Raw genomic sequence first — 25,053 nt, forward strand, 5'->3', positions numbered from 1 at the left:
CTCCTTTTTTTCCCTAATGTGTTAATCCTGAATAATGGCTGGGGTATAGCAAATCTGAATTCAGAAAAGTTGTGGGCTCTGAGCCCAACAGAGGATGACCACTTCAGTAAGGATTGATATAGCAGCAGTAAAGCCAAAGCCTGACTTGAGCAGGAACAAAGAGAACAGTGGCAGCTCTAAGCAGGACCCATGGAGGTTTTCATCAGCATGAACAGAGAGGATTCAGGTCGAGGATGTGGTGCCACTGGCAGTCTTAGCGCAACTTATGTAGGGACTGGAGTTTGATTAATTCGGTCTTCCAAGTTGTCCTTCTTTTACACGTATCTGAAATAGCTGATCAGCGGATCCATCTGTTCCTGCTCTCCTCAGCATCCCTGGCTGGAGGGACCAGAAGCTTTGGTCTTTTGTTAAGAACAGGGCAGAGGTGGATTGAACAGATCTCAGCACCCAAATATTGTGAAACACCAGCAATGGCTCTGGGAACCAGTCCTGCTGTGACCAGAGAGGGCCCAGCAGTGCAGACAATGACACCAAGCACCACTGTGACTGTGCTGCACAAACAGTGAAAACCTTTGGGGATTCAGGAAACCTCTTCACTCACTCATCACTGTAAAGTAAAATCAACTGAGACGGCCAGTTACCAGGAATTAGTATTTCCGCAGTTATGCTAGTAATTATTGGTGCTCAGTTAGTGTAGTAGCACCTGTTCATGCACAAAGATTGACCTGGGAAGGTGAGAAGGAACCTTTTTTTTAATCTTCATTGGTTATACTACCGAGCCATGAAATTATATCACACCCTTAAATAAACTTTTATATCACAGACTCTAATATACTTGTAATTGATTTTAAAAAGCTCTGAAGATGCCTCAGTGGAAGTGTGCTTTACTGATCACCAATACACAGCCCTTGAGTGACAGCAGTGCATGGCAGGATTCCTTTGTGTAAATCTTTATCTCAGCAACTGGAATCTCTTTGACAAGTTAAAACTAGAACAGCCCCAACCTACAGCTCTGGCTAAGACAGCCTGTTTTAGATAACTGGTCACTAGTAGAGCTCACCATGACCCTGTGTCAGTCATAATTATACCTCTGCTTTTCTTCTAACCCTCTAATATTTCCTTTTTCTCTAAAAATAATTTATTTTCAACATTAAGGTGCCTCACGCAACCATCCTGTTCAGGGCAAGCTTTGCGTATTGCTGCCCTTTTTAACAGCTCATTCTGAGCAGGCAAGCATGGAGCCCAGAAAATGTGGTTTTGGCTTCTGTCAGTGATTTGGCCTTTTGCATTTCTTTTCATGCTCAATGAGGTGTAAGTGGGACACTTGGGAAAAGGGAGTTCCCACCATCATGGCAGAGGAGAGAATAGTGTCCCAGCCAGCCTAGTAGAACCAGTGCAGCAGACTGCTGTGTCCTGTGGCAGCTGCACCCAGGGGCTGTGGGGATGGAAGGGCTCAGGGCTGGCTGCCTGCTGCAGCTCCTGCGCGCTGCTCCTTCACCCGCTCCATGCCTGCAGATTTCACCCAGCTGCTGATGATCCCAGCTTCAAGCTTGCGCACCTCTCTGACAGATGGAGGGTCAGCTGGGTTGTGTCCCCTAGGGAAAGGAGAGCAGTGTCAGTTACTGGACAGTGGGTATTTGCCTCCTGCACAGGCAGAGTCTGATTTTAAGAACAGAGACTGACTGGTTTGTGCTTCACATTTGTGCCCTGGAAAGCAAATTGCAGTGTCTGATTTCCATCCAGTACAGGTGGGCAGCAGCCCCAAGCTTGCCCTTGCTGGCTGCTGCCTCCTCTGCTCCAGGCCCAAAGGCAGATGGCTAATGCCAGATGGCACTGGACTACTTCATGTGACTGATTGCTGCAGGCTGTCTCACACTTGTGCTAACCCCTGTGCAAGAACATGATCTAATGATGGTAGGTGAGCTGAGTGTCAAGTTCTGCACAGCTCAGCATCCCTGGAGGCTGAAAGAGCCCTGTGCTGGGGAAGAAGATCACTCTTCCACATTGGGCTGCAATAGCCTTGTACCCATCCTCTCTAGGTACTTGCCCTGTGCTAGGCACTGGTGAGGCCACACTTCAAATCCTGAGTCAATTTTAGGTCTCTCTTGACAATTAAGACATGGAAGGGATGGAGCGTGTATGGGGAAGGGAACAGAGCTGGGGAAAGGTCTAGAGCACCAAGAGTAGCTGAGGGAGCTGGGGGGGGCTCAGCCTGGAGAAGAGGAGGCTCGGGGGGACCATCTTGCTCTCTACGACTCCCTGACAGGAGATTGCAGCCCGGTGGGGGTCAGGCTCTGCTCCCAGATAACAAGGGACAGGATGAGAGGAAACAGCCTCAAGTTGAACCAGGAGATCTTTAGACTGGAGAATAGGGAATTTTTTTTCATGGAAAGGGTTGTAAAGTATTGGAACAGACTGCCCAAGGAAGCGTTGAATTCACCATCCCCGGAAGCATTCAAAAAACTTGCGGATGTGGCACTTGAGGACATGGTTTAGTGGTAAACATGGTGGTGATGTTGGGTCCATCTTAGAGATCTTTTCCAACCTCAACAACTCTATGATTCTGTGATTCTAAAGTATCTCCTGGTTAGTTGGGCTGTGGCTTGCTGAGATCAAATACCCAGGGCATCAGGATTTTGCCAGTCAAAGGAAAGTTCAGGACTTACCGGAGATCAAGGTGATGGGCGCCTCCTTTAATGGTAAGTGCAATCAGTGAAGGGCTGAGGCTGCTGTTTATCTGGGAGAAGAAGGAGCAAATACCAATTCTCACCAAGTTACTGGGAAGAACTGAACATGAGTTCTGAAAACTGGAACATGATCTGGGCAAGACTGAGGAAAAGCATGGGAAGACATCCTTGGCACGGCTGGTATCTGCAGCTAACAGTCTGAATGAACCACACCACCTGTCCCAAAGGAAGGGAATGTTTTCCGCAAAGTGGGCACTTTCAGCTGATTGCAGTACAGGCAGTTGGAAGTTAGGTCTCCTTTGGACCCATGCACCCTAAGCAGCCTGCTCCTCCTGGGATTCCAAGCCAGTCTGAAACACTGAGCTTTTGTATCCAATCAGGAGCTCAAGATACACAAAATCCAGTCCTGGGTTTTTAAATTTTAGACTGGACACTGACAGCACTCTGAGGTTTTGTTGAATCTAAGCCAAAACATCTCCTAGTTTGCATTGCTGCTCATAGCACCCACCTGGTCTCACCAAGTGTGCTGGGACTGGAGAGAGCCAGAACCATATGGCTGGCAGCACTGAGACCACGTGTGAACACAGAAACACACCAGGTTGTGGTTCAGACCCTGGGTGTGGGGTAAGGAAGGTCCTGCCATGTCTGCACTAGTGAAGCCACATTTGTTCCATCAGTATTCCTGGCTGATGGACACTACTCAATGTGTCCGTCATTAGTGTCCCAAGAGTCCCCAGTGGTTCACCATGAAACAGCTGCTTACAGAAACTCAGGTTAAAACTGAATTGCCAGTGCTGCTCTGAAAGGGAGGGAGGGCAGTATGCCATCTGTAAAAAGGCTGCTCTGTGCTCAGGGTACAGGAGTGCACATGCTTACCCCACCTCCAGCCCATGGGTCCAAGTCTCCATTTGAGAAAATGATGTTGCTTGCACTTTTCAGGTCTGAAATTCAGAGAGTTCGTAATTCAGAGGTCTTCTTCCTGCTCAGTTATCCAAATATGTTTGGCTACTGCAGCAAACATGGCCAAGAACAGAAAACATCAAATAATTGAACAAATTACTGGTATTTTTTTTTTGTTTTCCTCTTCTGTACCAAAGAGATACAGAAAGGTATGTTTGGCTCAAGTCAGCACAAGGCTGTGACTTTCTGCCAGGACTCATTAGTCTGCTGTGCCTGTCCTCATGGGGCTCAACTGGACTGAGGGAAACAGCTACAGGGTAACACAAAGGGACAAGAAATCGGAACAACTCACCTTCTCCCCAAAAGTTTGTCTGCAGCCAGTGTACTCGTGGCCTCACACGCCACTTGTTCCAACAGTACTGCTCACGCATAGCCTCTGTGAAGGGCATCTCAGGGAACATGTCTGTCACATTGTTACTGTTAAACGTTAAGTTGATCTCAGTGCAAACCTAAGAGAAGCACAAGAGCTGTCATGGGGCAGGGGCATAGACAGGACAGCAGCTGAAACCTGTTGGGGGCCCTTACCTGGTAGTCCCAAGCCTCTGCATCTGAGCCGATGCCACAGCCTGTGGGGTCAGCACAGGACTGGTACAGCTGGTATACGTTATAACACTGTGCCAAGCCAGAGGAGTTGTAGAACACCCCTGCCAGGTGGGAACACAGCACAAAACCAGTCACTAACTCTGCTGTCTCACTCACCACCTCCCACATGAACTTCATGGCCAAAACCAAGCCAAGGGCTGTGTGAGTGTGCAAGGATGGGACAGAACTCACAGAGCTTGGAACTGTGCAAGGTTACAATCCAGCTTTATGGCAAAGTTTGTACATGGGGCTGACAAATTCCTTCAGATGACACAAACTTTCTTACTGCCCCCAATTCAATGCAATATTGTCCCATTTAGACAATTTCCTTTGTAATGGGTTAAAAGCCTGGATAGCAGGCAGGGCTTCAGCTATGCCAGGTAGAACAGGTCCTTGTGGCATCTTGCTCAGCTTACTCCTCTGTTTTCCCAAGAAGAAAACTCCTTCCAAGCCATGCTGTTCTGGTATTTTATTCAATTTATTTTGAGGCTCTAATTGCTAAATGTGGATCAAAACTCTGGCACCCTGAGCTCTATAATGATCAAACAGATGTTGGGACACTAGTTTCCCTTATCATGAACCAAGCAAACCTGACATGACTGCAATACCACTTGAGACATGATATGACGGGTAAGTGCTGGTCTGGTTCTCTGCAGGTAGAGGAATGGATTCACATTAAGAATATGGAGTATTATTGCCTTGGAAGCAATCAGTGTCCCCATTCACACTGTTCCCATCACCTGTTGCAGTTCAGCATCACAGCCCATGGCACTACACTCTACCTGGCTGGAGGTGGGCTGATGAAGCACGTGTAGAAAATGTTTTCCTGTATGACACAGAGGGTTAAGTATGGAGGAAAGCTAGTCTCCTGCCTAAAGTTCTGGTGGATCATTCCTCTTGTATGATTAAAGTCCACCAAGTGAATGCAGCTGGGGAGACAGGGAGAGGCATGAGGTGCTCCCCTGGAACTGGGAGGAAGAAATCCACCCTTGGCATCTCAAAGAAACAAGACTCCCACTCTTCCTCACAGAAGAAGTAGCATGTGAATACATCCAGTATTCAGATCTGACAGTGTTTGCCAAGACATTAGTGTTTTAAGAAAGCTTCTAGCTGCCAGCCAAGTATCTTTAGCAGTGATTAAGGATTGGTACATTTCTGACTTGGGGCACATACATCATTTGGAAAAAAAAAATTAGCTCCCGGTCATACTAAATTGCATTAAATCTGTAAGAATTCCTTAATTTTTTTTCTTTTGTGTGTGCCACTCAGAACCTGTTTTTCTGAGTAATGACCAAGGTAGAACTCATTTTTAATAAGCAACTTGAGAGATTTTATTAGGAACTCTTCAAAAGTTCTTTGAATTCTATCTCTAGTAATAATTCCCTTACAAACACTGCTGGCTGACAAAATAAGTGCTCACAGAGATAAATGTATATGTGTGTATACAAGATGTATTTAAGATTACCTTGCCCTGGATTAAGACCACTGGACTTGTTCTCAACAAGAAGACCAGAAAACTTCCTTTAGTGAATGTGCACTGAGCCCGTGACTCTGGAGTCAGAGTATTGGTAAACTTCTAAAAAAGAACTAAGTATCTCAGAAGTCCACATCTCATGGACAGACAACAGGCTATGGGGCTTCAATGCCTGAGAAACATGACAAGAATAAGCTGGGAAAGGTGTGAGAATGAACCTATGGGCCACTGTGAGACATCCCAACAGACAAAATCAACAGGAGGCAAAACGTCCCAGAGGGAGATCAGAGTCATACCAACTCCCCTGACACAGCAACATGACAGATCTACTGATAGGTGCTTCTAGAACATGTGGTGGTACATAAAAGATCAAACTGATAATATTAACTCACCAACAAGAGCAGCCAAGCCTTCAATTGGGTCTTTATGGGCAATAATTTGTTCACAGCCAACCTGGGAAAGACACATTACAGGCAAATGGCAGAACAGTTACCAGTTGCTTTGTGAAAGGGCTAAGCTGGAAGATTCATTAAAATTATTATTTACATATTTTATGGTTCAGTAGCTTTCCAAAGGCCTAATGCAACAGGTCTTGAAGTTTTTTGCCTCCTCCCCTGTAGCAACAAAATACATAGAAGCAAGGAGACAGGACAAGAGCTGACAGTTCCTTCACCAAGTTAGGGAGTTGTGGAGGAGCAACAGTGATACACAACAGTTCCTCCTACAATCAGAATATTTCAATGCCCTTTTCAGGGAGTGGGGGGAATGTGCAGAATAATTATTTCCATTTTAGAGGTCGTCGAACAGACCCTGGAAGGAAACTGGATGCCCCGTGGAGCCAGGGGCAGCATGTCCAGAGTTCCAGTGCAGCAGAACCTGTGTGACCTCTTGCACAGTGTGCTCCAGGTAGGACTAGAACCCTAAATGCCACAAAGCCAGAGGCAAATGAAGTCTCATGGGCTTGACAATACACCAGAAAACCCCAAGAATTGCAACAGCCTCTGGTGATCTGGGATCAAAGCTGGTACCTTTCAAAAGCAGCTGGTGTCTTAGAGGTCTTTGTAAACCCCTGAGAACTTGGTCCTTTTCCCACACCATCTGTGATTCTCTGGGAAGTTCACCCGTTTCCCAGCTTCCATAGCAGCAGGCTTTTTTCTGCACTATACTTGAGGTATGTCAGCTTCCTGGGCAATACTTTCAAAAGAGCCTGATTTTCACATCTCCATCCCTACCCACCAAGAAAAATACCTCTCTGAAAGCATGTTGAGATGGGCTACAACAGAACTACTTTTTAATTTTTTTAAAGCTACAAGTTTTTAGTATTTAAAAGCTGAAGTCAACAAGCTTGCACAGGTGTTTGTGTCTAAAGTAAAGGCAGAGCAGAAGAGGAGTGACTCCAGCAAACGTCACAGCAGTCACCATCACAGAGAAGTTTCAATTGTGTAGATTTATTGTCAGACTGGAAGGGCTGCAACATCCACCACTACTGGTTACCCTGTGACCAACACCCTGTCACCCTGTGACACCTGTCACCCTGTGACCAACACCAATGGTGTCTGCTGGACAGTGTCCTACGCTCCAGTCACCCACTCACACCGATGTCCTCACCTTCACTGGATTGGCAGGGAGGTCACCCATGAAGTCAGTTTTGTATGGATAGTCCATCATGGCCATCATGGTGAAGGCATTTCTAGCAAACCCAAACAGCTGGTAAACATCCTCCTTGTTAGAGATCTTATTGCACGTGGCCATTTTGCTGCTGATTTCATCATAGGCTGGAAAAGAAAGGAAAAAAAAAGACACAAACTTAAACAGAGGAAAGCAATACCAAGCTTCAGCATCTTGTTTCAGTCAGGAGTAAGAAGATGCTGTAACATAAGATGAGGTTTTTAGTGGAAAGGACACATTGCATCTAAATTTACACACGTGAACAGAACATTCAGGCACAGCTTCCCTGGGGAACCTGGAGGAATCAGCACGTGCCAGGACAGAACTGGTCCCAGCTGAAACAGTGAGCAGAGCAGCTTGGTACAACCTGTCCTTGCAGTGCCCTGATGGCTGCTCCTGCTCATGCCTGCATGAGCTCCTTTCCCTGCAGGAGCATGCCTCATGCTCCTTTCCCTGGCAGGGCTGCTGTGTCCCACAAGGCAGGCTCCCCAGGCAAGCTCTCATGCAGCAGAGCAAGGTACAACATATATGACCCAGTGAGATTCAAAAGCTGGAAAAACTGGCAGAGGGAAGAAAAAAAACAACTAAAAAAATTTAAAACAAAAAACCCAACCCCAAAAAAACAAACACCACCACCCACCCAGGGAAAAGAAAAAAAAAAAAAACAACACAGCTTCCTGAGAGGAGGGTGCATCTGCAGTAAGAACTGCCAGATGAGAACAGTCCTCATAAAGGATTCTCAAGATCTCAAGACATACCTTCAAATATCAGTGGGATGCAGAGGTCAGCTGGAGCCAGGAAACACATCTTTAAAGATGTTCCTTCAAAATGTACCCATACACCTTTGCTTTTCTGCTGCAGAAAGCTGCTCCCTTCATTTTCATCCTCCACATTTTGCAGTCACAGATCCTGTCCCCATCCTGTTCTACAGCTGACCACTAGAGCATGGCTGCTTTTGCTTGGAAACCCACAGCCTGGGCCCTGACTCCAGATAAACACTTGAGGGCCAAAGCCTTAAATATGACCACCTTACCCCCAGCTGCAGGAAGCACGGCCCCAGGCAGAGCTGGAAGAGCTTGACTAGTTAACAATAACATTCTTCCTGCTGTGAGCCAAAACTAAAATGAGGTTTTGATCCCTGGGCTCCTCTGGCAGTTCCAAGACCAGCAGCAGCTGGGAGGCATACAGCTCCTGACACACAGCATGAAAGACCAAGGCTAACAACAGACCCAGAAGCCACTACATCTGTCCCAACACCACGCACAGCTTCTAGGAGATGCTGCAACAGCCCATGGCATCTGGTCCAGCCTACTTAGGAGCCATTGCAGAGGTCTTAACCAGTCTGTCCTAACTGTCCAAGACTGAAGATGGAAGGGACTTGGATGATTGCTTCAGGACCTACACTGCCCTCCACATATTTCTCAGATCTGTCCAGTGAGCTGAGTCACACAGCTGTCATACCCACCAGAACAGCTGTTCATGATGTGGATATTGAGGACAAGTATCTGGTGAAACATGGCTTTAGTAGCTGTAAATACTATACAGGTGGTTTTCCCCTGCAAGTGGTTTTGCATTTTGGTGCAGAAAAAATAGTTTCATTAACACTGTGCAAAGCTCCACAGAGCTACTTATGTTTTAGCATTGGTTACCAATTTTAATGCTAACTGAAACTGTTAATAAAAGAAAAAAAAAATTGTACAAGCAGAAAGAAGAAGCCATGTGGGCATCTGCACTGATTTATCTGAACAACTAGCTGAGGTAAAGCTGTACCAACTTTTTCCCTTCATGGCTGGGAATGCTGGCTGCCCTTGGGAGCCATCTGCAGGGCTCTCTTCTTACCTCCACTCAGGCACAGGTCCTTGATCTGCTGGAAGGCTCTACGGACAGCTGTGACACAGCCTAGGCTGGACTTCTGAAAATCCTGAAGGGACAGAAAAGGTATGAGATGACAGTTTCTCACAGGAGATATTTAAGAGGCTGCAACAGAAAGAACTGCCAGAAAGACCAGAAGATGACACGGGTTACTGGCCCGCTGGTCAGCACCTCATTTGCATTTCCATGACCAGTGACACCAGTGCTTCTGCCTTGTCCTTCAGAGTCTCAGCATGTCTCTGCAGAAGCCAACACTCTGGACAGCTCAGGCCAAGCAGCAGCTGTGTCACCAGGTCTGGCTGGGATGACCTGTCAGAAAGAACAGTCTGCCCTTCATGGAGCATCAGGCTGAACATGAAGCAGCAAGAGAATATGAAGCATGTCTCAGAGAGGGGGGCAGGCTGCAAGGGTCATAAGGGGTTTGTTGTTTTTAAACGCAGAGCAGAGTCCTTGGAACTGTACTTTGTCTGTGAGAAGGAGCCATATGAGAAGTCAGTTATGCATTGGGTGTACAAGACCAAGATCTGCTTTTCTTCTTAAGCCTGCTAGTGGTCTGCCAAATGACCATGTCCTTTTTCTTGGGAAAACCAATACTGATCCTGAAAAAGCACTTTAAGTTGGGTTTGAAGAACTGTGGCTGGTTATGGTGGATCAAGTTGTTTCTGTGATTGAAGGCCCTAGGAGCTCAAGCTCTTTCTCCTCTTTCAAGTTGTAAGGCAGATTGGATCTGCTGGTAGCCAGTGTTTTGTAACAAGAAGAATTATTAGGGTTCTTCTGAGGTCTCTTTACCCTGCTAGAGCAAGGTAAGTAACCACAAATCATTAGCTAGGCATTTTTCTTATAAAGACCCACCCTCAACTAAAAAATAGATTTGGGACCTTGCTTTTCTTCCTAATTCTAAATTTGACTGATAATTATGTTTAAATAAATAATATTGGAGTTTTCCACAGTTTACCTGAGCATCCCTTTAGGAGTTCAAAAAATCCTTCTGGATGTGCTTATTGATCTTCACCTGCTAATGGCTCTAACTGGCATGTGGGGACTGTTTGGCCTGGGACACACAAGCAGGTCTGCTCTGGCTGCTGTGATGGCTGAGCTCTCCTCTATGCACTGCTGGGCTGCTGCCAAGCATTGCCCGGCATGAGGAGCCTTACAGACCAGAAACAGTTCAGCTTAGCAGAGGCAGGAGGAATTGCAGTCATTCCATGTGCCTTCATTGGGATTAATAGCTCTCATGGGTGTTCTCAGCAAGAACAATCAGATTTCAGATGCATAAATTGCAAATGAGAGCAACCTCCACACTGAAGATGGAAGGGAGTACTTTGAAACCATGTAGTGCTTAATAAGAGCTCAGCCCAGAGCTTGCCTTACTACTGCAGAGAAAATAGATTTTTAAATTAGTTGGAAAGTTTTTTCACATGAAAACATTTTTAAATTAGTTGGAAAGTTTTTTTCACACCCTAAGTTTGAGGGTATGCAATGACTCCCAGCATATTCACAGCTGAAGCAAGACAAGGATGCTGAAAGGAAATTAGCTTCAACCAGGGAAGAATTCCCACTGCAGGGCTTGTTAGCTGACTAAATTGAAAGGAATAAGATGAATGTGTCTTTACAGACTGTAAATGTGCTTGTAGATAGGGCCAGGGACTTATAGATAGGGAAGTAACAGAAGAAACTACCAGTTCTAGAAAATGTTGCTAATTGACATGGACCATTGCTCAGCCAAGGTCATGTTAAATTCCTGAACTTAGAGAAAAAGAACAAAGGCTTAACAGAATTATGAATAGTGTTTTGCTATATAAAAGAAAAAAAAGGAGGGGCACACAGAAAAGGGGGACATAGAGCAGGTGATTCAGGAAATCTGTACCTTCCAAGTACCTCAGCCAATGGGCAAAAGAAGAGGGTGATGAGTCCGGGAAGTTAGGATAGAAAGGGGGCTGCATCCCCCAACCACTTGAAAGACCCCTTGGGAAATGCCTCATGGCCTCTCCCTTTATTAGAATAAAATTACAGGATTCTGTCTCCTTTTTGGACATAAACCTCTGGCACTGTTAATTTTTCCACACAAAATTGTATTACATTTTTTGTTTGAAAATGTGTAACTAAGACAATATGTCTATTATTCTTTTATGCACTTAAGAGTTTCAAATGTGTTTATTTTCATATAACAATCTCGTCTTTATACTTACTGGTGAAGCTATCTGTTGTGTAAGTCTGCACAGAAACAAGTTGTTCATGTATATAAATAAGAACAAAGAGACCAGAAGTTACATACACAAGTGTGGTTCTTAAAGTGGAGAGTAACAGCAAAGTAATAGAAGAATGTGTCAACAAAGATGAACCACCTCCAGACCAGAGGGATGGGGAGAAGAATGCTAAGGTAGCCCAAAGGTAACCTAAGACTAAGAGCAAGGTAAAAATCACCCCTGAGACATCTCATGCTAATGTCAGACCACCCTGGTATAGTGAACTGACACTGACTGGAGCATGTGCAGAAAAGCACTGGTTAAGTTGACCACTGAACAAGTTCTGTGCAACTACTTTGTTGTAACTTGTATAAAAGCCTGCAAATGCCCCAAAGAGAGGTGCCATCTTCATTGAACTATAGCCTAGCGATAATTCTGGGCAGAAAAGCATGAAAGGTCTCAGCTCTGTGTGCTCATTGGCTTCTGCACCAGGCACAGACTTCAGCCGCAACTGAGGGACAACAAAAGTAGTTAATACAAAGCCATCTGTGTCACCCAGATCTTCAAATTCATGTCAAAAAAGAGGCAGAACAGACACCATCACAAGATTTCAATACAACCAGCTAGTACCTTTCTTTCCTTATAAGATAAATCTAAGTCAATTCTAACACCAACTTTTCGTAGCCTTAAACTGCGAAAGCCACATTTAAATTTTAGTTTAAGTGATCCCAAGACACCTTGCACATTTTTAGTTATGAAATGAAGATTTCCAAATTCTTCACTGAAATACAATCACCTTGGACTAAGGAGGCGCTGTGAATCATTGGTACCAATACAGCATTTTGGGAGAGAATTTGAAAAATAAATTATCCAAAAGGAGTTCAGCCAGGCACAAGGGAAATCTTTCAGGCTGTAATACAGTCAAGCCACTAGAAATGGGAAAGTCAATTCTTAGTGGTACTAAAGGTACGGAGTTGGGCTTCTTGGAGCAGCACCTTTGAACCCTGAGCTGCCCCAGTGGAGACAGTGCTCAGCCATCCTGCAGCTACTGCTTTTCCTTTCAGGTTGCCATTTAATTGCACTCCCAGCTTAGCAGTGATGCTGTGAAGACAGATATCTATTTAAACACCTGGAAAATAAAAAAGAAACAGCATTCCTAAACGAAGAAAATACTGCTCCTGAAAAGAGATGCTACTTACTGCTGTGACATCTCTGAAGAACTGGGTGGGGTCGCCAAGCCCAGCCACAGACAGCAGAGGAGCACTGGCAGCTAATGCTCCAGCCACGACATTTGGGTATTTCATCCTCAGGTAAGCACTCAGCATTCCTCCATAGCTACCAAGGAGAGACAAGAGTTATTTCCTTTAACAGACAACTTCTACTATAATAACTCAGAAGTTCAGGCCAACATTTACAGGCTCACTTAAACCAAGGCAACAATAAGCTCATGGGTATCTGTGATGCCTCATGTTTTCACACATACTCTGTGATATGCATGATGCTCATGGATACCAGTGATGCTTTGTGCCTCATCCTCATGTTGATCCAGTTATGGCCAATGAGCAGCACATAGTGCTCTTACTGGCCTTTCCCCAAATGTTCACATCAGCTCTGGTGGGAACACAGCAGCTCAGTTTGCTTCTGTAGACAAATGTAAATCCGGCCTCAGTATTTAACTTTGCACCATCCTGAGCATGTCCTGATAGCTTCACAGCAGAGCAAACCAGGGTTTGAGTGAAGCACTCACTGTTCAAAGAGAGAAGACACACTGTACATTTTGCATACAGAATGATAACAACTAGTTAGAACTAGTCAAAACTTTGCCAGGGTTTTGGCAAAGGGTGTCCATGAACATGGCAGAACAGGCAGCCCTCTTGACGCCTGGAAAGTGGAGGCTATCCTCCCTGGACACCCCAAATAACAGCTGCATAGCTGATCAGCACAGATACAGGGAAGGGGAAAAGTTAACAAATGCAACAAGAAAAGTCAAAGCTACCTTGGTAGCTTCAGTGCCAGGGCCACAATCTACACATGGATCAAAAGCTGCAAGATAGACCCAAGATGACAGCAGTCATTAATTTGCTGATGGTTGCAGAGTTCCTCTGAGGCCATTGGGGGTGGTAAATGACATCCCCAAAACACAGATTAAACCTGGTCTACCTCCAAGCTTAAAAGCACTCAATCTCCCTCAGCACCACCTCAAGTGGTTCAGTAAATACCATTCCCCCAACACCCATGTGTAAAGCAATTTGCATTTCTCTAGCCCTGGTCCTGGAGACAGGCATTACCTGAAACCTGCTGCAAGTAATTTCAGATTAATATGGCACAATTATAAGCACCAGAAGTTTTTTTTTCTCACCCGGGAAATGCTGTGCTTCTCCAGCACTGCCGTATTTCAGTGTTCTTCATTAGGGTCTAGTGTGTTCAGGGCTGCTGCAGACTGAGCCCTCAATTACACACAGAGAGCTGCAGTCTAACATGCAGCCAGCTAGGAGGTTTTGCTGAATCCCTCTCCCATATTCCCATCCCAGGACAGCTTCTGGGCCTTCCTATTCTAGCTACTGTCCTGATAGTCACAGTATAAATCTCCGTGAGATCAACAGTTCAGTCACCACACTGCAACCAGCTGAAGGCTTAATGATAACTATCATGCCAAATGCTTTTTAGCTCACTGCAATTGAATTCAAAGCCCTGTACTTCTGGAAGACTTTTGGAGGGAAGCATCTCTCTACTACAAGAGAGGAGATCCATCAAGAAACAAGGACATCCACTCAGTTGTAACACAGTGAGCACTCTGAGAAAGGACTGCTGCAAGGAACCAAAGAGCAGCACAGTAGAATTATGAAAAGGCCTACAATGAAAATGGCTGGATGCTGTTAAAGAGGCTGTGTTTAATAAAAAGCTGTGTGGCCCCTAAAAAGAATATTTTACCAATTATTATTTGCTTGTGTTTCCAATGTAAAATGTTCTGATCCTTCAGGAAGAATTTCTCATTTTCATACAGTTATAGAATATGCTGAGCTGAAAGAGACCCATCATGATCATTGAGCCCAACTCCTGGCCTATGCAGGACACTCCAAGTATCCCATCCTGTGCCTGGGAGTGTTGTCCACACTCTTGAACTCAAACAGGCTTGGTGTATGACCACTTCCCTGGGGGCCTGTTCCAGTGCGCAACCACTCTCTGAGTGAAAAACATTTTCTTGATATCCAATCTAAACCTCCCTTGACACAGATTCATGCTGTTTCCTTGAGTCCTGTCACTGGTCATGAGTGAAAGAGATCAGTGCTATCCCTCCGTGGGATACTGAAGAGGGCAGTGAGGTTTTCCCTCAGTCTCCTCCAGGCTGAACAGCCAAGTGATCTTAGTCACTCCTCATAAGGCCTCCCCTTCAGACCCTTCCCCATCTTCATGGCCCTCCTTTGGACACTCTATAATAGCTTAGTGTATTTTTTACATTGTGGTACTCTAAATAAGGTGATGCCACCCCAGTGCAGAGCACAGTGGGATAACTGCCACCCTGACCCAGCCAGTGATGCTGTGCCTGATGCCCCCTAGGACACGGTTGGCCCTCCTGGCTGCCAGGGCACTATTGACTCGCATCCAATATGCTATTGGACCCCCAGGTCCCTGCCCACATCTGCTCTCCAGCCTCTCATTCCCCACTCCATACACACAGCCAGTGTTGTCCCATCCTAGGTGAAAAACCAAGCACTTGCCATTGGGAAACTTCATACAGTTGGTGATTGTCCATCTCTCTGACTTACTAAGGTCTCTCTGCAGGGCCTCCCTGCCTTCAAGGGAGCGAACGGCTCTTCCCAGTTTAGTGTTGTTGGCAAACTGACTTAGCATTCCTTCAAGTCATTTGTGGGAACCCAGGACATCCCTCTGGCTGCCCTTGCTGTCTCGAGACCCTGGCAGGGGGCTCAGAGACCTTGGCACAAAGTCAAAAACACCTGTGGCTTCGATTTTAGCCTGTGGCAAAACCTGCCAACTTTGTGTGAAGATTTACAGGTCACAAGAGTTTGAGTTAATGTAACACAGGGTGAAAAAGTAGAATTTTGGGGTTTTTTAGAACAGGGTTCAGGAGGCAAGATGGAAGAATTTGGGGGTGTCTTGTCCTTCTTCTCCTTCTTCTTGTCCTCCATCTTTCACTGTGATGGTGACACTTTTTATTGGTTTAGAGTAGAGACACACTAACATAGGTGATAGGTATTGGAAATTAATTGTAAATAAAGTGCACGTAGTTCATAGTGTAAAATGTAAACACCACCCTAGAGGGCAGACAGAATGCCACGATGTGATCTGCTAGACAGAGCTTTGCAGGTCAGAGAAAGAATGTTATAGATAAGAGAAAATAAACAACCTTGAGAAGCAAAACCGACACATCTGGACTTCTTCTTTGGCTGCGGGGCTGGGAGGAAAAGACTTTTTATGATCTCAGGGTCATCTTGACCACAGAACCCCAAGAGTCATTGGCAAACTGACTTAGTATTCCTTCAAGTCCTGCATCAAGGTCGTTAATAAAGATGTAGAAGAGATGAGGGCTGAGGATGGAGCCCTGCAGAATCCCACTAGTGACTGGACACCAGCCTGGTGTTACCCCAGACACTGTAACTCTTTGTGCCAATCAGTGAGCCAGTTGCTCATCCATCATATGCTGGACATTTTGCCCAGAAAAATATTTGGGACAGATAGCATCAAATGTTTGCTCAAGTCCAAAATAATGACATTTACTGGCTCTCCTAGATCAATCAGGTGGGTTACCCCATCATAGAAAGAAATCAGGTTCAACATGCATGACTTTCCCCTCCTGAACCTAGCTGCAACCAATGACTGCATTGCCCTCCAGGTGGTTTTTTAATATCTCCCAGAATAATATTTGCCATGATCTTCCCAGATTTTACCAGCACTGAAGTGAAACTGGCAGGCCTGTAGTTTGCAGGGTCCTCCTTCCTGCCCTTCTTGAAAATTGGGACAATGTTTGCCAGCTTCCAGTCAGCTGGGACTTCTCTGGATTCCCAAGACTGCTCAAAAATCAAGACAGGTTTTGCAATAACATCAGCAGCTCTTTGAGGATTCTTGGATGAATCCCAACAGGCCCCATAGATTTGTAGGGAATCAGATGGAGCAGCAGATCCTGCACATGTTCAGGGTCAACAGGGAGCTGATTATTCTTGCATACATGGTCCTCCAGCTGAAGGCACTGGGGCCCCTTTGGTCTGTCAACCATGGTGAAGACATAGGCAAAGAATGCAATAAACACCTCTGCCTTGTTTCTGTCCCTGTTTGTGAGGTGACCATCCTCATCCTGGAACAGGCCAATGTTATTTCTACATTCCTTTCACTATTAATGTACTTAAAAAACTCTTTTTATCATTCTCCAGTATTGGCAGTTTCAACTCCAGTTAAGCTTTAATCACATGAATTTTCTCCCTGTAGTGGGGAGCAGTATCTCTGTATTCTTCTCATGTCACCTGACCTTGCTTCCATTGGGCATACAACCTCCTTTTTCATCTTATTTCCAAGAGAAGATCCTTGTTCAGCCAAGCTGTCCTTCTGCCTCACCTGCTTGACTTTCAGCATTTGGGAATTGTTACTCCTTTGCCCTTAACAGGTGATATTTAAAAGGTAATCAACACAGATGGAACCCCATCACCTACAAAAACCTTTTCCCAGGGGACTTTACTCAGTAATTCCCTGAGCAGCCTGAAGTCTCTCTTCATGGCCAGAGTTGAGGTTTTGCTGGCACTTTTCCTCCTGTCAAAAGGGATTTTAAACTCGATGGCATCATGGTTAGTGGCCAGAACTGCCAATCCCCACTTTGCTCACAAAATCCTCTCTGTTGACAAGCAGTAGATCAAGAAGGGTATCTTTCCAATTCTGCTCCTTTAAGAACTGTGGTGCCAAATCTCTGGGCTTGGGCCAAAGCTTTTTTGTTCCTTATGCCGTATGCGTTAGTGTAGAAACATTTCAGGCAAGGTTCATTGTAGCCAACACCTCGTGAAAGCAGACTGAGGGACCCCATTAGTGCTTGCTTCCTCAGGTTTTGGCACACCATCCCATTGCTTATGACTGGGAAGGCTGCTATTTTCCCTTTACCCTTTCTGAGTTTTTTTTTTTTTTTTTCTGCAGCTCTGGATGATTCAGATATCAAAGAAACATCCAGTCAGGGGTGCTTCTCCAAAGCAACCACAAATGGAAACTAATTCCTGATGGGAAAGAAGAGTGGGACCAGGTGATGAGCTCATGGGAGCTGAGGCACAGGCATATCTGCTCTCAAAAGGATAGCCTAAAGCTCTGCATTGAGAACTTTCTTGAGAGCAAAAGAGACCTACAGCAGCATAACTTTGGCTGGAAAAGGATGCAGAGAAAGGAAGGAGTCCACGCAACACTTACCTGCCTCCGAAAGCGATGACCGGGCAGTCTGCAGCACCAAACTGCTGCTTAAGCTCAGTAATGAGCACTGCGTAGTCAGCAAGGGCTTGTTCCACGGTGAGCAGAGCAGTTTTCTTCAATTGTGTTGACTCAAGTCCAAAGGGAAGAGACTTCCCATAGTACCTCTGAAACAAAAGAGATACACTGTAGCAATGCTGGTCTGGGTCTTCTCTACTTTCACCATAGTGCTGGGCTAAGTGTGCACTAATACGAAGAGATAACAGAGTATGAGACGTCCTCTAACTTGTCCATAACTGAGGAAGTGCCTTGTCTCCTGCATCTGATACACAGACACTTGCAGGACAGATCATGGAGTGGATGGCCAGGACATGATAGCTGCTTCAGTGGGCGCCAAGTGGGTTCTCAGCACATGTATCTCTCCTGAAGTTCCCAGCTACAAAAGGGAACAGGATAATCTCTTCATGCCTAAAATGATAGGTAGTAAATTTAATAGAGGAGTGTGGGAAAGGTTGGCTTGGGACTTTGCAGGTTAGAGAGATTAAATATTATCCAAACAAAGTATCTCTCTACTCCAACATGGAGTTTAAGGCCTGTAGAAACTACTTACAAAAGCAAATAATTCAAGGCATAGGCTGTACTGAAACAGCAGTCTGCATCCTGGAGGGCTGGAAGGCATAGTAAAAAATTACTCCAAAGCCATGATTACGGAAAGATGATCTGCTGTCATAGGGAGAAAGCTTATTGGTCTGACTCAGGTCCGTGGCAAGAAATGGTACCGCTATTCCAGACCTGCAGAAAGCTGAATCTGGTAACACTGAACAGAACTGGACTCTAAAGGATGCATAATGACTAAAATACTCACATGTTCAGCAAAAATGACAAGTGCTTGCTGTTCCTCTGCTAATTCAAATATGAAGTCAGAGTTCTGAGCAAAAGTCCAGATGTTGCCTTCATTGCCAGTATAGAAAAAGATGGGTCCAAATCCTTTCTTCCAGAACTTTGCTGAGGCAATTGAAAGAAAGAAAATAAAAATTAAAATACAAAAACCCAAACCCACAAAACCCACATAATACTCCCAAAAACACAACGAAGAATATGTGCATTAAATGAGTCAATTTTTTTGTTTTGGGCAGGAGCTTAACAAGGAAGAACTCCATGAACAGGCTGATTCCTGAGACCTGATCTGGGACACAAAGGTGTTAGAAAGGCAAGGCTCCAGAAATCTCTCATTTGGGTGGGGGTAAATAAGAGCTTCCATAAAATCACTACATGGCCTGAAAATTTCACGTCTGCCTGAAAAATACCTAAATTCTCAAGTTCTATAAGTCCTTTGCAGACAGCTGCCCCCCAAAAGAGCAATTTCCCATTTATATACCCGTTTTAGCCCAACTCACTCCAAAACATTTGCATAGCTAAATTTTCCCACAAAACTGACATAAGGGAATTGCCTGCCTCTTTCTGATACTCCTGCTGTGATGTATAAAGTTGTAAATTACATATCATAGGATGCTTTGAGTTGGGGGGGGACCATCAAAGACCATCCAGTTCAAGCCCCCTGCCACAAGCAGAGACACCTCCAACTAGACCAGGCTGCTCTAAACCCTGTGCAATCTGGCCTTGAACACTTCCAGGGATGGAGCAGCCACAGCTTCTCTGGGCAACTTGTGCCAGGGCCTCACCACTCCCACAGGAAAGAGCGTCTTCTGTTTACAACCAATCCAAATTCACCATCTGTCAACTTCAACCCATTGGCCCTTGTCCTATAACTACTGGCTTTGGTAAAAAGCTACTCCCCCTGTTTTTCACAAACATTCTTTAAGTACTGGAAGGCCACAATAAGGTTTGCCCAGAGACTTTTCTTCTCCAGGCTGAACAAACCCCCTCTCCCAACCTATCTCCAGAGAAGAGGGGTTCCAGCTGTCACGATACGAGGGAAAGCTTCAGACAAGTCTCGCCTTAGCCTCAAATTTTGGCAACATTTCAAATTTAAGGAATCACTCCGGCTCACAGTTCTAAGCAAATCAGATCTACTTATAAAAATGAATTATTTATTAAACAGACAAGAGATAACAGACAAAAGATCATAACCAGACCTATTCACTCCACAGTATAAAACTAAAGAACTACTAGTCAATAACAGTAAACCATAGAACAGTGCACTATACCAAGGTATCTATATTAAAACTGGCAAAAGAAATAGTATTGATTAGGAGTCAAATGTAATTTACTACTGAAATGGCTATAACATAGAGAGATTCCTTCACTCAACCCCTGGGGAGTAACCATGAAGCAGATGTACCTGCTCATGGGAGAAACTCCACACATTTCCAGAAAATATATATTTTTAGCAGATTTTTGCTTTGTGAAAGTTTGGGGTGGCTTTTATAGTTGTAAAGTGAACGGCTATCAGTCAGTCAAAATCCAGCTTATCTTGTCAGATCTCATGTCAATGGTAAGGTATCTTACCATTGGGAAATACCAGACCAGTATTAACCCATGGGCCCAAAAAACTTCACAATAACACAGCTTGTCCTGTTTGAGATACCTGACTGGCTAAAAAACAACAGATAAGCTCTTGGGAGAGGGTGAGATACTCTGCTACACCAGCTCTCAGATCATTGCTGGGGCTTCCTCTGGACTCACTCCAGCAGCTCCACACCCTTCTTGTACTGTGGTCCCTGGGCCTGGAGGCAGTTCTACCAGTGGGGTCCCACCTGAGCAGAGGGACAGAATCCCCCCCCACACCTGCTGCCCACGCTGTGAGGAGGAGCCCAGGATATGCTGATATATGTTATATATGTGTCTTAGGTTAGAAATGGGGGGTGACTTCTATTCCTATCTGATGGGGCAGTTATCTTCTGTTAATCGGGCAGTTTTCTTTATCTCTTGCATTACCAATCCTCCTTCTGGGGAGACATCTGCTATTAATGGGCCAGTGAATGCCACACCATGACTGATAAAATTCTAACATCCCATTGTGAGAAGCTACACCCAGAGGGAGGAGCCAAGCATTTTTACCTGGATATAATCAGAGCTATAGAAGACCACAGGGAGGCTTTTCCACTGGATTCCCAGAGGACCAGCTGTCTTCTCCACTGGATTTTTCAGAGGAAGACTACATCCTTCTACAAGTTCACTGCTTCAACAGAACCACATCTGCCACTCCAGGACGACTGCAGCCACCATTTCAACTGTACTGCTACCAACACCCTGACCAACAGGGTGTCAGGCTGTATTCTGACTCTGTCAGTGTTGTTTTGTATTACTGCACAGTTTATTTTATTTTTATTTTCTTCCCTAATAAAGAACTGTTATTCCTCCTCCCATACCTTTGCCTGAGAGCCCTCTTAATTTCCAAATTGTGACAATTTGAAGAGAGGGGGTTTATATTTTCCAGTTCAGGGGAGGCTCCTGCCTTCCTTAACAGCAAAGACAATATGTAACACACATGCATATGTGTCTGTGTGTGTACATGTATATGAAGATATAGGAAGATGATGTGCTTCATCCTCAGATCACTTTATAACTGAAGGCAAATTGAGTCTAGCAGGACAAGCTGAGCTGTGATGCTAACACTGGCTTATCCAGCAAACAGTTGCTCTAATGCTTGCTGACTTTAACAAACATTTGATTTTAGATTAGTCATAAACTGCACAGTAATTAAAAGGGCTAATAAATAGTTTCCTTCAATGACAAACCTCAGACCGTCAGTTAAGTGCCGATTTCGACACATCATCCAAAGAGAGACCCTGCACAGCAGCTGTCCCATGGATGTTGCTGTCACATGAAGCTGTTTCCATGAACAGAGAGGCCCAAATATAATTCTTGGAATTCTCAGCACAGAATTGACAAAGCCAGATTTAGTTTGAAATGGGATTTGAAACCTCTCATTAGTGAAACTGCTCCTCTTAATTAACAAAGAGGCCAACTGACTATGATACATTTGCTTTGGCTACTGGGTAGGTAACCAGAGTGCTCAGTGTTCTCTTTCCTCTGGCTCTTCTCATACGGCTTAATGGCTCCTGGAGTAAACAACCATCACAGGAGCCAAAACCAAACCAGATGGGCTCATTAGAAAGGTATCTATTTTTAGATTGAAATCCTGGGGAATTGCTAGCTAAACTCAAGAGTATCAGATTTCCTGTTGTGAAATTAGTTTTTATTTTCTTGCTGATAATCTGAAAAGTCTCATTGCACAAAAAACAGTAGAGAGAAATGGAATTACAGGAATTTTGAGTAAGAAACTCTCTATAAACCAGCAGAACTACACTGTTAATATTTTGCTCCTCACAAATATTATTCAGTTCTGCCCAGGACTCACAGATAAAACATAACACTTTAAAAGAAAACAAACAGAAGTTGCACAGTGCTTTAAACCATGTAATCCCAAAATTCTGTTCAGAAAGGACCACCTAATTAGTGAAATCGCAGCCTTGGGTATGCTCTCAAAATTCACTAGTGTGTCCATATCTTTGGGTTGAACTAAATTAATGAATTCATGCCTGGTGAAACACACAACTTGGCACAAGTGCTGAACAAGCTGCAGAGCAACAGGCAATGTGAAGGTGAGCTGCAGCATCTGAAAACCCCAATGCAGCAGGTGGGCACCAAGCTGGGCAGTGCTCATGAGTGTTGCTATTCCCAAGTCCACCTTTGCGCTCTCCCTGCAAATTGCTCCCCAATTCCTCTGTATAGGCAGGGTTGAAAAACATGTGACACTGGTTATGGAAATTGCTCTATTTTTAGTCACATGCTGTTTAAAAAGGCCTTTTCTCTTTTACTGTCAGTGACACAAAAGTAAGACACAGCTGGCAGTGCTCATTTTTTTGCATGGATTAAGCTATGTACAGTTGCACAATTTTAAATAATGCAAACCACTGAACCAAGAGGAGTTACCTTTACTACTGAAAATGATTGATACAGAGTGAAACATTTCAGTTGCTATCTCATTTTCTTGATGCATTCAGAACACTGAATTACATGCACTTGTAAGAGATGCTGGCATCAACTGAAGACACACACAAAGAGCCAGCTCCGGTGCAAGCCTAACATAGCTCCCGCTTCTAGGCTACTCTTGCTCCAGAGAGGCTGTCCCCACAATCAACTCTGCACCACACAGCAAGAACAGAAGGCAAGGAGTGAATTCCAGACTGGTTGGTGCTGGAAAGGACCTTAAAGTTCCATCTACTTCCACCCCTCTGCTGTGGGCAAGGACACCTTCCACTACCCCAGGGTGCTCCAAACCCTGTCCAACCTGGCCTTGGACACTTCTAGGGATGGGGCAGCCACAGCTCCTCTGCATAACCTGTGCCAGGGCCTCCCCACTCTCTTACAGGGAAGAATTCCTTCCCGATGTGCAGTCTAAGCCTACTCTCAATTTAAAGCCAGGCCTCCTTGTTCTAGAAGTACATGTCTTTGTAAAAAGTGGATGAAAAGGAAAAGGAGAGGAGGATATACACAATGCTGGGGAATGCTTGGCTCGTACAGGGCTGGCCCTTGGCTACCCAGTGCTCTAGCTCCTACTTTACCTCGGAACAGAGGCAGTTAAAGCTTAAGCAGAAAGGAATCCAGCCCGAAGTCACAGCACCCACGGGACCTACCCGACACCAGGTACCGCTGCGGGAAGGTCTCGTTGCCGCAGGTCTCGAAGCTGAAGTGGTCCCGCACCTGCGGAAAGATCCGCTCCTCCAGGCTGGGCCACACGGCCCGGGCAGCTGGAGGGGGCATCATCAGCACAGGGGAAACCGACAACAGGCGCTGGCACCCGGTACGGCACAACCCAGCCTGGGAACCGGGACCCGGGGAGCTCGGAGCGCCCTCCCGGTGCTCCCCAGGCTGGCTGAGGGCTCCGGCCCAGCGAGGCTAGTTCGGAGTCCTGCCCAGGGCCTGGAAAAGCTAGTTGAGGGTCCCGTCCATGGGAGGGCCGGGGCTCTAGCCGAGGAAGGAGGAGGTCAGGCAGAGGGATCCGGCCCGAGGAGCAAGGGGGACAGGCAGGAACACCCGAAACACCCACCGGGAGCGGCGTGGGCGGACGGCAGCGGCGGGGGCAGGAGCGGGAACAGCAGCGGGAGCAGCAGCAGCGACTCCATAGCAGCCGCTCCGCCCGCACCGCACAGCGAGCACGTCCGCAGAGACACCGGTCACGTGACCCCCCGCTTGGGGACCACGAGCAGACCCAGCGTCCCTTCACGTGACCACGCGAGCGCCACCCCTGCCGCGGGTCCGTAATGGCGGCTCCACTTCTCAGCGGGCAGGGCCGGGCCGTCGCCTCCCGACTCTACTGGGGGTGGAGGGGGCCGCTGCACTGCGTAGTGCAGAGGTTAAAAGGGTGAAAAACGCCAATCACTTGCTTCTTTAAAATCTTAAAAGTTTATTACGAATAAGCTATAAAAATACTAATAAAATTAGAGTAATAAAAAATTGGACAATGAGGATTATGATACGACGAGACAACAAAAAGCAAAGCATTACGGACGTCCGGATGTTTTTTGGGCACTGAGCTGCCAAAAACATGCCTTGTGAACAAAGGAATAACCCTTAAAAGCAATAGCCTGTTGCATATTCATATACCTCATACATGATGCATAAATTCCTTGCAAATTAAGAATTTTTGTGGTTTTTGTCAACTTCTTCCCCTTAATCCTGGTGGTTCCATAAAGACGGAGAGAAGGTGGAGAATGTTTGTCTTTTCTGATAAGGAGGCAGTAACTCTTTATGTGGCCTGTCACTGTAATCTCTGTGCAAAGAGTTTCTTGATTATCTCATCTCTTTCTTGAGCTAATAAAAAATAACTTACATTGCATAGTTTCTATTTTAACATTATGTTATAACCTAAAACTATATTTAACATGCTACTTAAGAGAATTAATACAGCATAACTTTCTAACATTACACATATAATATTCATTTTAATATTTGCGAAAAGCCAATCATAAAATACACATTTTTCACAAAAGGTAGCAGATGTGGGAAGCTAGTGCTGTAATTTGCACCTCTGGTAAAGGTTACCTGGCCACTCCATCCTATGTACACTTAGGTCAGAGCTAGGAGAAGGAGGCATCTCCTCCCCAATCAGGTGTTTGTTGTGGTCCCTCCCAAGCACAGGTTCATGCCGTTGCATAAAAAGCAGGACTGGGGAGCTGAGCCAGCTGAGAAGGAGGTATGCTTTTCTTCTGTTGAATTAATTTTCTGAGGGAGTGGTCTTTGGGTCTGGCTCACAAGAGAG

The 25,053-nt window shown here is 45.4% G+C and overlaps 1 protein-coding gene across 1 annotated transcript; it reads right to left on the reverse strand.

Moving 5' to 3' along the window:
* Nucleotides 1-805: 805 nt before the first annotated feature.
* On the reverse strand, nucleotides 806-23,963 carry DPP7 (dipeptidyl peptidase 7). The gene is made up of 13 exons (XM_068211695.1): nucleotides 23,842-23,963; nucleotides 23,429-23,542; nucleotides 18,691-18,830; nucleotides 17,829-17,992; nucleotides 12,629-12,764; nucleotides 9,211-9,292; nucleotides 7,312-7,478; nucleotides 6,096-6,156; nucleotides 4,173-4,291; nucleotides 3,940-4,096; nucleotides 3,564-3,628; nucleotides 2,667-2,737; nucleotides 806-1,595 (listed from the first exon to the last, which is right to left on the reverse strand). The coding sequence occupies exons 1-13, from the start codon at nucleotides 23,915-23,917 to the stop codon at nucleotides 1,454-1,456; spliced, it is 1,494 nt and encodes a 497-aa protein (XP_068067796.1). The 5' UTR covers nucleotides 23,918-23,963; the 3' UTR covers nucleotides 806-1,453.
* Between the last annotated feature and the right edge of the window lie 1,090 nt (nucleotides 23,964-25,053).

This window comes from Anomalospiza imberbis, chromosome 21, assembly GCF_031753505.1.
Source record: "Anomalospiza imberbis isolate Cuckoo-Finch-1a 21T00152 chromosome 21, ASM3175350v1, whole genome shotgun sequence".
NCBI lineage: Eukaryota > Metazoa > Chordata > Aves > Passeriformes > Viduidae > Anomalospiza > Anomalospiza imberbis.